Source organism: Ovis aries, chromosome 1, assembly GCF_016772045.2.
Source record: "Ovis aries strain OAR_USU_Benz2616 breed Rambouillet chromosome 1, ARS-UI_Ramb_v3.0, whole genome shotgun sequence".
NCBI classification, from domain to species: Eukaryota; Metazoa; Chordata; class Mammalia; order Artiodactyla; family Bovidae; genus Ovis; species Ovis aries.
This window is the reverse complement of record NC_056054.1, coordinates 260,934,524-260,949,497: the sequence shown is the minus strand read 5'-3', so window position 1 is coordinate 260,949,497 and position 14,974 is coordinate 260,934,524. Positions and strand designations below refer to the sequence as shown.

General features: G+C 41.6%; 1 protein-coding gene across 1 annotated transcript in view; it reads left to right on the top strand.

The window, feature by feature from the left end:
* The window catches only part of DSCAM (DS cell adhesion molecule), an 827,097-nt gene that overhangs the window by 742,522 nt on the left and 69,601 nt on the right, over positions 1-14,974 (top strand). The window contains exons 22-23 of the mRNA XM_042237343.2: positions 10,997-11,150; positions 14,649-14,766. Of these exons, the coding sequence (XP_042093277.2) occupies positions 10,997-11,150; positions 14,649-14,766 (272 nt within the window). The remainder of the gene's footprint in view (positions 1-10,996; positions 11,151-14,648; positions 14,767-14,974) is intronic.

The window sequence follows — 14,974 nt, the reverse complement described above, 5'->3', positions numbered from 1 at the left end:
TGCCCTTGCTACATGACACCAGCTAAAGAGAAGAACCCTGCTTTTCTTATTTAACCATCTCTCATGGACTAAGAACTATATAACTTCACTGTCACTTCAAAGATTTCAATGGAGAGTGATTACCTAATAATCAACATCAGGTTAAATGGTTTCTGATATAATCAGCATGCTTAAATAGTTTTTAGATGAGAAAACAGGTTTTTTTTTCCTCAGTAGCTAATAGGAATTTATGATGGGCTTGGAATAATTGGCCAGCCCAATCTACAGATGCTCTGTCTGCTCCATCATGCTGGCATAGACCACAGTTAAAAATGAGTTGCAGGCTGCTATATTTACAGTATATAACCAACAAGAACCTGCTGTCTAGCACATGGATCTCTTCTCAGTGTAATATGGCAGCCTGGATGGGAGGGAGTTTGGGGAGAATGGATACATGTATACATTTGGCTGAGTCCCTTTGCTGTTTACCTAAAACCATCACAACACTGTTAATAGGTTATATCCCAATACAAAATAAAAAAAGTTTAAAAACAAAAATGAACTGTGGAACAAAACTTCCTGTGAAGAGCCAAGCCTATACAAGTCATATACCTGGCATCGGAGCTTTCTGAATATTGATTGGTTTTGTATGTCTACAGGTCATAATGTAACACTACTCTTCCCTTAAAACAAATGTTTAGCCCAATTACAGTCATCCACTCAGGATTAATTCATGTTTTATTTTGGGGGATAATCACATCTTCTAGAATGGCTAATATCTCTGTCCTAACTGAAAATGATGACATTAGAAAGTTAAAGATTTACCAGAAAGAAAATTAAATGGTTAGATATTTAAATATAGAGAAAAGTGTCTTTCTACCCCCCCCCCAATTTCTCCTTTTGCCAGATTTGATTCATTCATCCCTAAGAGTCTGTGTTTCCTTATGGTACAATTTCCTGTCCTGTTGCCCACAGCAGAGTGAAGCTCTACTATGGTTTTTTCTATTCTATTTTTCTATTCTATCCCTCTGCGTTCATTTAATGCTTCAAAATTTGTGAAAGATTAGCCTGGTTGAAGTATCAGGAAAAATATGGAAATGAAATAAATCCTTCTCACTGAACATTCCTGGCATTTAGGAGGTAGCATCATATAACGGAATAAAGGTAGAAATTAGCAAGTCAGCTTAAACATGATTTAATCCTCATGTTGGAAAATCTGGCATCCAATAAAAATAAAATTAAGGAAATATTAATAGAATCAACATTATTATACACTATGTAGAATGTTAAGGAAAACTTTTCATAAGGAAGTAATAGTCATCTTCCCTTTTTCTCAGAACAATCATTTTTGGCTGAGCATTAACGGAAAGGATTTAAACAACTAGATTAGCTTCACTATGATGAATGAGTTTCCAATTAATCTTTTTCCCATATAGCTCTTTTTCTCTTACCTGTTGCCACCTCTTGAACATGTTAGCAATGGTTGAATTATGCACCATGTAGTCAGGAAGATCGCTGGAGAAGGGATAGGCTACCCACTCCAGTTTTCTTGGGCTTCCCTTGTGGTTCAGCTGGTAAAGAATCTGCCTGCAATGCAGGAGACCTGGGTTCGAACCCTGGGTTGGGAAGATCCTCCGGAGAAGGGAAAGGCCACCCACTCCAGTACTCTGGTCTGGAAAATTCCAAGGACTACAGTTCATGGGGTCGCAAAGAGTTGGACACAACTGAGCAACTTTCGCTTTCATGGACAAGTAATCCTGGAGAAGGAAATGGCAACCCACTCTGGTATTTTTGCCTAAAGAATCCATGTACAGAGGAGCCTGGTGGGCTATAGTCCATGGGGTCGCAAAGGGTTGGATATGATTGAAAGACTAACAAGAACAAGGTGGATAAGTAAAGGGTTTACCCAGTGGCTCAGCAGTAAAGAATCTGCCTGCAGTGAGACAGACTTGCAGGAGATGCGATTTCAATCCCTGGGTTGGGAAGATCCCCTGGAGATGGAAAATGCAATCCACTCCAGTACTCTTGCCTAGAAATCCCCATGGACAGGAGAGCCTGGAGGGCTACAGTCCATGGAGTTGCAAAGAGTCAGACATGACTGAGAGACTAAAAGACAACACCAATGGATAAATAATGCTGTTTAAGACAAACATCATATAATTTTCAGTAAACCTCTTTATTGGAGACATCTCACACCTATGAGCATCTCTCTGGAGATGTCTGCCTTGCTTCCCTCTAAGGGACCATATGTGAGCATCCTTAACCAACAACCTGCAAATGACAGCTAGTTCCAGCACAGCCTTCTCTCCTCTGTGAGCTGAGTTAGCATTTAATCTTCTCAGGTGTGACTCACCAGTCTCTAAGGTGAGCTCACAGGCCTCTACAATCCATAGGTGGGAATGCACACAGACATCCGTCAGCAAAAATATCCTATTCTTGACTCAGCTTCTTATGAGACTCAGAGGTAAATGGCCATCAAAACATTACAATCAGAAAGCCCTGGGTAGGTGGTCTCACATTTTTGTAAGGCAAGAAAGTACTGGTGTCTTTGGAATTATTCTCACCTCTTAAGGATGTTGCTTAAAACTTCATGAAAACAAGAAAAGTTACATTTAATATCGTTACATATATATGTGTGTGTGTGTGTGTGTGTGTGTGTGTGTGTGTGTGTGTGTGTACAAAGAAAATGAATTGCTGCTTTAATTGTTTAAATTGTTCAGTCAATTTTCTGCTTGCCCTTCTACTGAGACCAAAAAATTGTGCCCAATTATGGAAGTCATCAGGGCAGCATAGTGGCAGTATCTATGTAACCAATTTCCCCAAGTAACCAGCAGGAACCCCAAAGTAGCTTGACTCTTTTTTTCTATCCTAATCTATAGAGAAAAATCATTCCAACTGGGGGGAAGTTTTTATGCATAAACCTTCTTTGTTTCAACTTTTAGTTAATCATCTATGTAAATGGTACAACAAATATTGCTACATAAGAAGTCATAATTTTATCATTGATTTTAGCCTCATGTTTAGCTATAGCTCATGTTTCAGGTAAAAATTCAATGAATAAAGACCAATTGTACGTTATAGACAGGGGAGTGATTGAGTTTTAACTGAAGACTATGTATTCTTCACAGAAGATTTTGTAAATATATTCTAATGCTCTGTTGATGCTGAGTGTTCAGTAGAAACAATTGTTATAATTTGCACATCATAAGCTTCATATAATTAATTTGGCAACAGCATAGCCTTCAAACATTGCAGAACACAAGCGTACACACAGTTTGGGGATCGTCTCTTTGGTTTTCCAGGAAACAAGCCAAATTCCCTCCGAACTTCTAGAGGGATTCATTTTTTCCCATGATTTTCTAAAGAGGAATCAGGCTGGTGTGTGGCAGGGGGGTGGTGGGTGGGTGGGGTGCTGGGTGGGGGCGGTGGGTGGATAAAGGGACAAGTGGAGCACAGATGCGCACATGCACCCTCGCGTGCAGGCACCTCTGAGCACTCTGTGCAAGAGACATATGGTCTCCTTTACTCCTCTGACACAAGGTACCTGTATGTCAAATAGTTGACAAGGGGAAATTCTCTGACACTGCTTTTTATTGAGGGAACATGGCTTTGATGACAATTAGGAGGTATACTGTTGGCTCAGTAGTAAAGATTCTGCCTGCAACGCAGGAGACTTGGGTTGGATCCCTGGGTTGGGAAGACCCCCTGGAGAAGTAAATGACACCCACTCCAGTATTCTTTCCTGGAGAATCCCAGGGACAGAGGAGCCCTGCGGGCTACAGTCCATGGGATCACAAAAGTGTCAGACGCAACTTAGTGACTAAACAACAAAACCAAAATAGCAAACATCCGTGTCCCCGGTGTGACTGCAGAGCTGGGATTGCAGCTTACGCAGCCTCCTGACCTACATAAAGTTTACTTAACAGCTCACAAGGGTAGAAGTCAACCCTTCCTGGGTTGGCTTGCTTGTAATTGGCAGCATGGCATGGGAAAAACAGCGCTGCACTTGGATCGAAAGTACTGAACTTGAGCCTCTGCTCACCGATGTCTGGCATTGTGACCTCAGGGAGTCGCTTCCTCTGTACCTCAGTTTCCTTGCAATATGGTTAGGCTAAGAATTTTCCAAATTGTTAAGTCCTAGTTCCTTTTTGCTTCCCAATTCTTTCTTCAATTGATGTCTGTTTTCTCCGTTTTCCTACCACTGTCTGTAGGAACTAATACTTCGTTTAGAAATATCTTTGGCTAGACATTCAGTTTCATCATTCGCAGACCACAGTTCAGCCAGCTTCTTTGCCGCTTTGCAACAAGGTTACCTTTTCTCCATTGCCCAGCATGTTCCTGATATCTATCCACTGAAATAGCCTTTAACATCCCCATTTCTACCAGCCTCCTGTTCATGACTATTTATGTGTTCTCTGAGAAGACTGAGGCTTCCCCCCCAGGTCTCCTCTTTTCTTTCTGAGCTTTCATCGGAATCAGCCTTACCACTTGCTTCATGGCAATCTCAACTTGTTCTAGCATCACCCTCAAAACTCCTCCAGACTCTACCCAGCTCAAAGCCACCTCCACATGTTTAGGTGTTTGTTACAGCAGCACCTCATTTCTCAGTGCTAAGTTCTATATTGGTCTTATGTCTGGACTGCTGCTTTGTAATTAAATTCCTAGATGCTTAAGATTTCTATGTTCTTTTGATGAATTGATCCCTTTATCACTATAAAATTACTTTCTTTATCACTGGTAATATTCTCTGCTCATAAATCTACTTCATTTGATGTTAAAAAAAAAAACCACTCCAACTTTCTTTTGATTGATGTTAGCCTGAGATAGAGAAGGAAATGGCAACCTACTCCAGCTTTCTTGCCTGGGTAATCCCATGGACAGAGGAGCATTGTGAGCTACAGTCCATAGGGTCGCAAAAAGTCAGACGTGACTTAGCAACTAAACAGCGAAAAAAAAAAAAAAATACAGCCTGGGATAGCTTTTCTGTCCTTTTATTTTTAACCTAATTGTATTTTTATGCTTGAAAAACATTTCTTCTTGGCGGCATGTAGTTAGATATTGCTTTCATATCCAGTCTCAAAATCTTTCCCTTTAATTAGGATTTTAGAGCATTAGCACTTAATATAAGTATAGTTACATGGACACAGGTTTAAACCTACAATCTTGCTACATTTTTAGTTTCCTATTTGTTTCCCTTTTATTCTTCTTTGGCCTTCTTTAGAGCAACTGAATATTTTTTATAATTCCATTTTATTTTTTGTTGACTCATTGCTTTCACTGTACTCTTATTTTGTAACTTCAATGGCTTCTTTGGAATTAATACGCACTCCTTTAACTTTACCTGGTGACCCACCAGGACTTTCCTGGTGGCTCAGATGGTAAAGAATCCTCCTGCAATGCGGGAAACCTGGGTTCAATCCTTGGGTTGAGGAGATCCCCTGTAGAAGGGAATGGCTACCCACTCCAGTATTCTGGCCTGGAAAAGTCCATGGACTATATATTCCATGGGGTGGCAAAAAGTTGGACATGACTGAGAGACTTTCACTTTCCTTTAACTTTCTACACTGTACTTTCAAGTGATATTAAGCACTTCACTGATAGTTTGAAACCTTACAGTAGTATGCTTCCATTATGCTCCCTTGCTAACATTTGAACAGTTGTTCACGTACATTTCACTCTTATATGTTTCCCACACTACATTGTTATCTTTTTCATTGTTTTCTTCTAATTTTCTTGAAATATCATGGACATACCACACTGTGTAAGTTTAAGGTGTACAGCATACTGATTTGACTTACACACATCATGAGCTACAGTAAGGTTAGTGAACCTCTATCATCTCATATAGATATAAAACTAAGAAATAGAAAAAAATTTTCCTTGTGATGAGAATTCTTAGGATTTACTCTCTTGATTTTCATAATATAACATACAGCAGTGTTAATTTTATTTGTCATGTTGTATATTACATCCCTAGTACTTATTTATCTTTTTAAAAAAATTTATTGGAGTATATCTGTTTTATAATGTGCTGGTTTCAGGTGTATGAATCAGGAAAGTGAATCAGTTATACATATATCAACACATATATCCATTCATTCTTTAGATTTTCCCCAGATAGTCCTGCTGCTGCTGCTAAGTCACTTCAGTTGTGTCCGACTCTGTGTGATAGTCCAGTGCAGAGTATTAAGTAGAATCCCCTGTGTTCTATAGCAGGTTCTTATTAGTTGTCTATGTTATGTATAATAGTGTGTATATGTCAGTCCCAATCTCTCCATTTATTTCCCCCTGTAATCATAAGTTTGGTTTCTACTTTTGTGACTGTACTTCTGTTTTGTAAATAAATTCATTTTTACTCTTTTATAAGATTCTACATATAACCAATACCATATGATACTTGTCTTTCTGTATCTGACTTACTTCACTCAACATGACAGTCATTAGGTCCATCCATATTGCTGTAAACGGCATTATTTTCTGCTTGTTTATGGCCGAGTAGTATTCCATGATATATATATGTACCACATTTTTTTATCCATTCCTCTGTTGTTAGACATTAAGGTTGCTTCCATGTCCTGGAAGAGTGTGCTTTCAATATATGACTTAAGGGAAGATATTCGGACTAAAATTGTTTTTGACAAGACTGGCTGACATCCTTCCTTTTTTCAACTTTTTATTTTATATTGGACTATAGCGAATTACTTCCCTGGTAGCTCAGACGGTAGTGTCTGCCTACAATTCGGAAAACCCGGGTTCAGTCCCTGGGTCAGGAAGATTCTCTGAAGAAGGAAATGGCAACACACTCCAGTACTCTTGCCTGGAAAATCCCATGGATGGAGGAGCATGGTAGGCTACAGCCCGTGGGGTCGCAAAGAGCCGGACACGACTGAGTGACGTCACTTTCACTTTCATAGCCAATTAACAATGCTGTGGTAGTTTCAGGCGCACAGCAGAGCAGCTCAGCCACACATGTACAGTATCCATTCTCCTCCAACTGCCCCCATCCAAGCTGCCACATAGCATCACGCAGAGTTCCCTGTGCCATGCAGTAGGTCGTTGATGGCTGTCCATTTTAAATGCAGCAGTGTGTACATGTGGATCCCAAATTCCCTAACTAGCCCCCCCATTCTCTCTGCCCCCAGCGGCCATAAGGTCATTCTCTAAGTCTGTGAGTCTGTTTCTGTTTTATAAATAAGATATATTAATAGATAAAACAGAGACAAAACTTTATTTGTATCATTCCTCTTCAGATTCCACATATAAGAGATCTGACATCTTTGTCTTTGTTCTTAATGTATCTAACGTTTTTTCTCTAGCTCCTTTTAAGACCGTCTTCTTAATTAGATTATGATGTGCCTTGGCATGGTTTTATTCATATTTTGTAGCTGGATTTTATTTAGATTTTGGGCTTTCTGGGCTTATAGTTTTCATCAAATTGCAAAAAATTTTAACCAGTATTTCTTAAAACCCCTTTTTCTGTCCTACATCCTTTAGTGATTCCGACTACATATATGTTAAGCTGCTTGATGTTGCTCCATGGCTCATTAATGCTGTGTTAAATTTTGTATTCTCTTTTATCTCTGTGCTTCATCTAGTAATATAACTTCAAGTTTGCTAACCCTTTTTTTCCTGCAAGATCTAATCTACTATTAATCTAATCCAGTATATAATTCTTGTCACATATTATAATTTCATCTCAAGTTTGATTTTGGTCTTTTTATATCATTCATGTATATGTTTAGGCTTTTAATATCTATAGTTATAATGCAACTATAATACAATTATAAAAGTTTTAATGCCCTTGTCTGTAAAATCTTTGTCAATTATAGGTCAGTTTTGATTGATTAAATTATATTGTCTGTACGAGTCTTGCTTTTTGTTGTTTCTTTGCATTTTTGGAATTTTTTTAAAGTTTTTTTTATTATTTATTTTATCGAAGTATAATGGTGTGTTAATTTCTGCTGCACAGCATCGATTCAATCATGCATTTTTTTTTTATGTCTTTCCATTGCAACTCATCATGGGGTATTGAATACAGTCCCCATGTTATCATCACAGGGTATTGGATACAGTCCCCATGTTGTCATCACAGGGTGTTGAATACAGTCCCCATGTTATCATTACAGGGTGTTGAATACAGTCCCCATGTTATCATTACAGGGTATTGAATACAGTCCCCATGTTATCTTCACAGGGTATCGAATACAGTCCTCATGTTATCTTCACAGGGTATCGAATACAGTCCCCATGTTATCTTCACAGGGTATCGAATACAGTCCCCATGTTATCTTCACAGGGTGTTGAATACAGTCCCCGTGTTATCATCACAGGGTGTTGAATACAGTCCCCGTGTTATCTTCACAGGGTGTTGAATACAGTCCCCGTGTTATCTTCACAGGGTGTTGAATACAGTCCCCGAGTTATCTTCACAGGGTGTTGAATACAGTCCCCGTGTTATACAGTAGCGCTGTGTTGCTTTCCCATGCTGTGTACACCAGCTTGCCTCTGCTAATCCCAAACTCCCAATCCACCCTCCCCTACCCTCTGTCCCCTGGTAACCCCAAGTCTGTTCTCTATGTCTGTGATTCTGATAGCATATCATATTTGTCTTTCACTTTCTGACTTAGTATGATCATCTCTAGGTCCATCCATTTCAACAGGTTTTTCTGTTTTGGTTATAGTTCACATACCATGAAATCCATGCTTTTATTGTATACAATTCAGTGACTTTTAGAGTATTTAGAGTGTTGTACAGCCCCTATTTCTATCTAATTTTAGAACATTCATCATCCCCCAAATAACCCATGCCCAATATTAATCTATCCCCATTCTTCCCCTCTTCTATCCTGCCCTGGGAAACCATTAATCTACTTTCTGTTATTATGGATTTGCCTATTCTGAACATTTCATACAAGATAATCACATTAATCTCATATGACAATCATATTAATCTAATATGATGTAGCCTAATATGATAATCTAAGCATAATGATCTGGTAAATAGTTTGTTGTGATTGGCTTCTTTCACTAAGCACAGTGTTTTCATGATTTATAGAAGTTAAGATGTATCAGTGCTTCATTTCTTTCTATTGTCGAATATTTCTCCATTTTCTTTATCTATTCAGTAGTTGCTACATAGTTGGGTTATTCATATCTAGAAAACTTGTATTGGATGCCAAATATCATGTCTTTTACCTTATTGGATTTTTTTATCCCTATAAAATGTATAGGTCTTTTTGACTTTTCTCCATGGATGCAGTTATTTGGTGATGGTTTGATCTTTATGAATCTTGAGTTTAATAATTGTAAAGCAATAGCTTCCCAGGTGGCGCCTAGTGGTAAAGAACCCACCTCCCCATGCAGGAGACATAAGAGACATGGATTCTACCCCTGGATTGGAAGATCCCCTGGAGGAGGGCATGGCAACCCACTCCAGTATTCTTGCCTGGAGAATCCCATGGACAGAGGAGCCTGGCGGGCTACAGTCCATAGGGTCACAGAGTCGGACACGACTGAAGTGACTTAGCATGCATGCCGGTAGGCAACACAAGAACACTGTTCGATCCAGGGCTAATTATCCCCCACCATCAAGACCCTATGCACAATATCCAATGGCCCATCGATCCTGAGGGCTTCCTGTCTGGCTGGTGGGAACAGGCACTATTTCCAGCCTTGTGGGAAAGCTGAGCACTAGAACCTCCAATCCTTTCCAGTGGTTCTTTCCTTGGCCTCAGAGAGCTTTCTCATATGCACATATCTGCTCAGCTAAGATCCAAGAGCAACCCTCTCAAAATTCCCCACAAAGTTTTCTTCATAGTGTACTACATTTTCTTAGTGTTTTCATAGTGTATACAGTGTTCTTCCTGTGTACTCCAGCCCCCTCCTGGGCTCTCAGCTCTGTCTCCTCGACTCAGGGAAGCTGCTGGTCTTCTCCTTGGTTCCCTTCTCAATGCCTTGGCCTGAAAATGCTCACAAAACTGTAACAACCCTGCAGCTGTAGGCTTCACCTCATTTATTTCCCATATCTCAGGGAAGAAATCACTGTCCTTCCTCACCTGATGTGCAATGCCTTTGAAACTGTTGTTCCACCTATTTTGTGTGTTCTTTGGTTGTCTCAGGTAGGGTGATCCCTCTTGTTCTTGGTATTCCATCCCAGCTGAAAACAGATGTGTCATGACCCATATTTAAAGGGTTAAATTACCCCTTGTTGTTGTTCAGCTGCTAAGTCCTGTCTGACTCTTTGCGACCCCATGGACTGCAGCATGCCAGGCTGCTCTGTCCTTCACCATCTCCTGGATTTTGCTGAGACTGATGTCCATTGAGTCGATGATGCTGTCTAATCCTCTCATCTTCTGTTGCCCGAATTTCCTTTTGCCTTCAATCCTTCCCAGCATCAGAGTCCTTTCCAATAAGTCAACTCTTCACATCAGATGGCCAAAGTATTGGAGTTCCAGCTTCAGCATCAGTCCTTCCAATGAATATTCAGGGTTGATTTCCTTTAAGATTGACAGGCTTGAGCTCCTTGCTGTCCAAGGGAAACACAAGAGGCTTCTCCAGCACCACAGTTTGAAAGCATTAATTCTTTGGTGTTCAGCCTTCTTTATGGTCCAACTCACATCTGTACACACCTACAGGAAAAATCATAGCTTTGGCTACATGGACCTTTGTTGGCAAAGTGATATCTTTGCTTTCTAATATGCTGTCTAGGTTTGTCATAGCTGTCCTTCCAAGGAGCAAGGGTCTTTGAATTTCATGGCTGCATTCACCATTTGAGTGATTTTGGAGCCCAGGAAAATAAAATCTGTCACTGCTTCCACTTTTTAACTCTTGGTGGCTGTCAAAGCTGCAGCATTGAGACATGCAGACTATGTAGAAATTGTAAGCCCCAGCTTTTAGAGAAGGACGAAGGTGGCTTTTGTTTCTCCTAACAGATAACATGTTGATAACCGTTCCTTTAGGAGATTCACTTGTGCCATTGCCTCCTTGAATGTGGGAACATTTATGTCTCCTCTCACAGGTGATCAGCGAGTTTGAAGCCTCTCCTGACTCATTTTCCTACAGAATTCCTAACCTGAGTCGGAATCGTCAGTATAGCGTCTGGGTGGTGGCCGTGACCTCAGCCGGCAGAGGCAACAGCAGTGAAATCATTACCGTGGAGCCTGTTGCTAAAGGTGGGTGGCATGCTGCAGGAAGGGCCTTATTTCCCACTGCAGTCATACTGGCTTTACACCTCTGTTCTCTTTGAAATAAAGCTGATAATGCCCTACAAATCAAGTAAACCAGAATACCACGTGTTACCCATTTCAGCCCAAGAAATGGGTCACTGCTAGCTGGCACTGGGCTTTTGTGCCAAACGGAAAACCACCTCCTATGGAAGAGCAGCTTAACAATTGCCAGTGTCTCAGGAGAAATTAGGAAAAGGAGCCCCCATCCATCTCTTAGAGTGAAAATCGCTACATTACTGCTTCCCAAGCAAGTTCTACCATCTTCAAAATCAGGTATCATGCTTCTTAAAGAGAAATGTCTATTTTTTGGTCTATGAGATTTAAAACCTGACAACTGTAAGAAAATCATTAGTTCTTCTTAAATTGATGTTAAAGTGAAAGTTGCTCAGTCGTGTCCAGCTCTTTGTGACCCCATGGACTGTAACCTGTCAACATCCTCTTTCCATGGAATTCTCCAGGCCAGAATACTGGAGTGGATTACCATTTCCTTCTCCAGGGGATCTCCTAGATCCAGAGATTGAACCTGGGTTTCCTGCATTGCAGACAGATTCTTTACCACCTGAGCCACCAGGGAAGCTATTGACAGAATGCTATAAAGACCTTAGGTAACAAAATGAAGTTTGTTTTAGGAACAAAAAGTTCCACAAAGTGGATGTAATATCTTCACATTAAGATGTTATACTGGCCCTAAAAAACACATATAGACACAGAATATTCTTATTTGACTTCTGGTAATTGCTGCTGCACAGTGTTCAGAGTCCCCATAAATTAGCCCTCGTCAATGAACAAATGTATTTACCTCACAATTCCAAGCCAACCAGAGATGCTCCTGACTCTAGAATATACCACACTGGAAATGTAGTACTCATAAGGCTTCCAGGTGCCTGAAAGAGAAAACAAACCTTCCAAGATTCCAGCTTCTCGCTCTTAACTAGGGTTCACCCAGAGTTGGAGATGATGATAGAGCTGAGAGTTCCAGAAAGGAGCTGAGCTAGGGATTGCCTCTAGGGTGGTGCAGGCATCCAGAGGGCTGGCACCACCCAGGAGCCCCAGACCCTGGCAAACTATAAACCATAATGGTCAAAAGGTCCAAGCTGGACAGATGGGGCTGCCCAAAGGTGAAAGAGACAGGTACGGCTTATGTTGTAATTGTTGGGAGGTCAAGGGAGGCTGGCAGATCCGCTCTAAAATCCAGGGTTAGGTTCAGGAAGAGGGCTGAGGCTTTGGTACAAGGAGGAGCAGAATGCAACCACAGACCCAGTCCTGGAGAAATGGTGTCCTGGGAGGGAGCCCAGGGTCAGGGGGCAGCACAGAGCTCAGGCCATGTAGCTAGATCACCACAGGAACTGGGAAGGACATCCAGGTTGCTGGGGAGGCACAGTGTCTGATTAGAATCACCTGAGGTCCTCATTCAAATCCAGCCTCCTGAAGAGCCCCCCTGAGATCCGCTGAATCACAGAGCCAGAGGAGGAATCTGCATTTTTTCACCAAAGATCCTACGTGATTCTCTTGCCTGCTCCAGTTTGCTTAGTCTTAGAATTTCACAGTGGGATCCTATACATGCCAACTGCCACCAACAGGCATTAACTCTAGAAACCGGGGGTGTTGGGCTTGAAGATGAAGTGGTTTTAGCCAGTGCTTTCACAAAATGCTGGTGGAAAAGCACTCCTAAGTCCTGGAATGAATTTTAGGAGTTAGAGTCAACATATTAAAGAACTGAAATGAACAGAATGGAATGAAGTCAAGGAATCTAGACTAGGCTCGAAAAAAAAGTAGAAAATATCAGAATACATGGCACAGTGAGCATTCATGTGTAGAACCTTATTTTCATTCACACGCAGATAACATATGTGCAGTTTCTGGAATTCCAACATAAAATGTATATTTTTACAGGGGGAGGGGGCTACCGGAAAGCTTAAAAGCCCCACCTCTAGCTGAGTTTCCCTAATCAACCCCCATTTTGCCGCATGAACATTCCTCCTCATATAAAAGGGTGGTCTGAAAGGTATGAAAAGGGCCAGCCTTCCAGTGTCAGAAATCCAGTGCCGCCTGCCTAGGATATTTTTGTTACCATGATGGAAAATCAGAAATTTCAATTACTGAAAAAACGTTCCACGGTGACAAGGTCTCCTCGCTGGGCCACCTCTGAAAGCACTCCCCTCAGGAGGAAAAGCCACAGTTTCCTTTGCGGGCAGAGCATGTTGCTTCAAGCATGTGGATGGGTTTTGCTGTAACATTTGCTGCATAAAATAGACTCTGCCTCTGAGCCCACTGGCACGTCCTTGCTCTCTGCTCTGGCCTCCAGTGCTCAAAACAATAAAAGTTGTTGCTCAAAAGTCAGAGTTGTCTGCTAGTTCATAATGACTTGTGTTCTAGACCAGGGTGACTCCTTTTGAATTGGCTCCAGGAACTTCACCTTTCCTCAAATTCCAGTACTTTCCTGAGGAGCTTGTCCCCCATGTCCATTGGTCAATCTCAACTCTCAAACCCAAAATGGTGCAAGGGTCCCATCTTTTTGAGTCCAGAATCAGATTGGAACAGCCTCTGCCTCTAGATGGACTGAGCTTCTGGAGGGAGCATCCCAGAAACCAGGGTCCCAGGGTATAGCAGAGGCTAAGCAGATCATTTTGCCTCTGGAGGATTCATCTCTTGGTGCCTCTGCCAGCTTTTGTGTCTCACCCAAGAAGGTGATGCTAGGAACCTGTCAGTACAGGGCCCCTCCGGCATCCAAGGAGGTCCCTGCAAACAGGGCTGCCCTGGGCTTTTCCCTCCCCCCACCCCCATGTTCTTTGGCTGCTTTGGGACTGTCCCAGTGCCCGATGCCCCCAGGAGAAGCTTTTGTTCCAGCATCTGAATCACTGTCCCAAACAAATAGTGATACTTCGAGAGAGGTCACTCTGGAATTTTTCCCTTAACGTTTATTTCCTTTAACGTTCGTGCTGAAGATCAAGCTGATATAAAAAAGCTGGGAAAGTACCACAAAACTGATAAACAGAAGTCGTTTCAGTTTTACCTCTTCCTGTCTTGGGGCTTTATGTTTTGTTTTGTCTCTTCTCTCAGATATTAAACGTATATTTTAATGTGCAGTTTGGGGTGGTGAGATAAATTGCTTAATAAAGTGCTCCGAAAAATAATTGGGCACACAGAAAGCACAGCTTGGAGCTGCTAGGCTTATGAAGTTGCACGTATTTAATTTGGGATCACCGTGTCTAATTGATACAAGGGGAGAAAATATCACAGTAGGGATGTTCAGCAGTTCATATGTTCGTACAATGAAAATCCCTTAGACACACTCTGATACAAGGACTAGTGTTGAGAAGTGTGACATTGATTGGCAGGGTTGCGCTCACCTTTGGGGGGTGTCACTGGTTTAGGGAAGGTCATCTTGGCCTCTGTAGACGAATCCATAGAGTCACTGCGCTTCTGCTCTGTTTGGTGGTCCAGCTCCCGCACGAATCCTGACCTTCAGTGGCACGGTGACTACTCCCTGGATGAAAGACATTGCCTTGCCTTGTAAAGCTGTTGGGGACCCCTCTCCTGCCGTAAAGTGGATGAAAGACAGGTAACCAGTAACTCAATGTATGCCCTCAATAAAACTCTAGGAGAGTGCTTCGGACACACTGTGCTGGGTCTCATGGTATAACGTTGTAGATTTACACTCGTGAAAGCTCCAGGAAAACTACCCAGTCTTCTGCAATAGAGAGGAAGCTGGTTGAGGGTGATGTGGGAGGAATCTCAGCTTTAGTACTAAAAGGATCTGATCTATCATG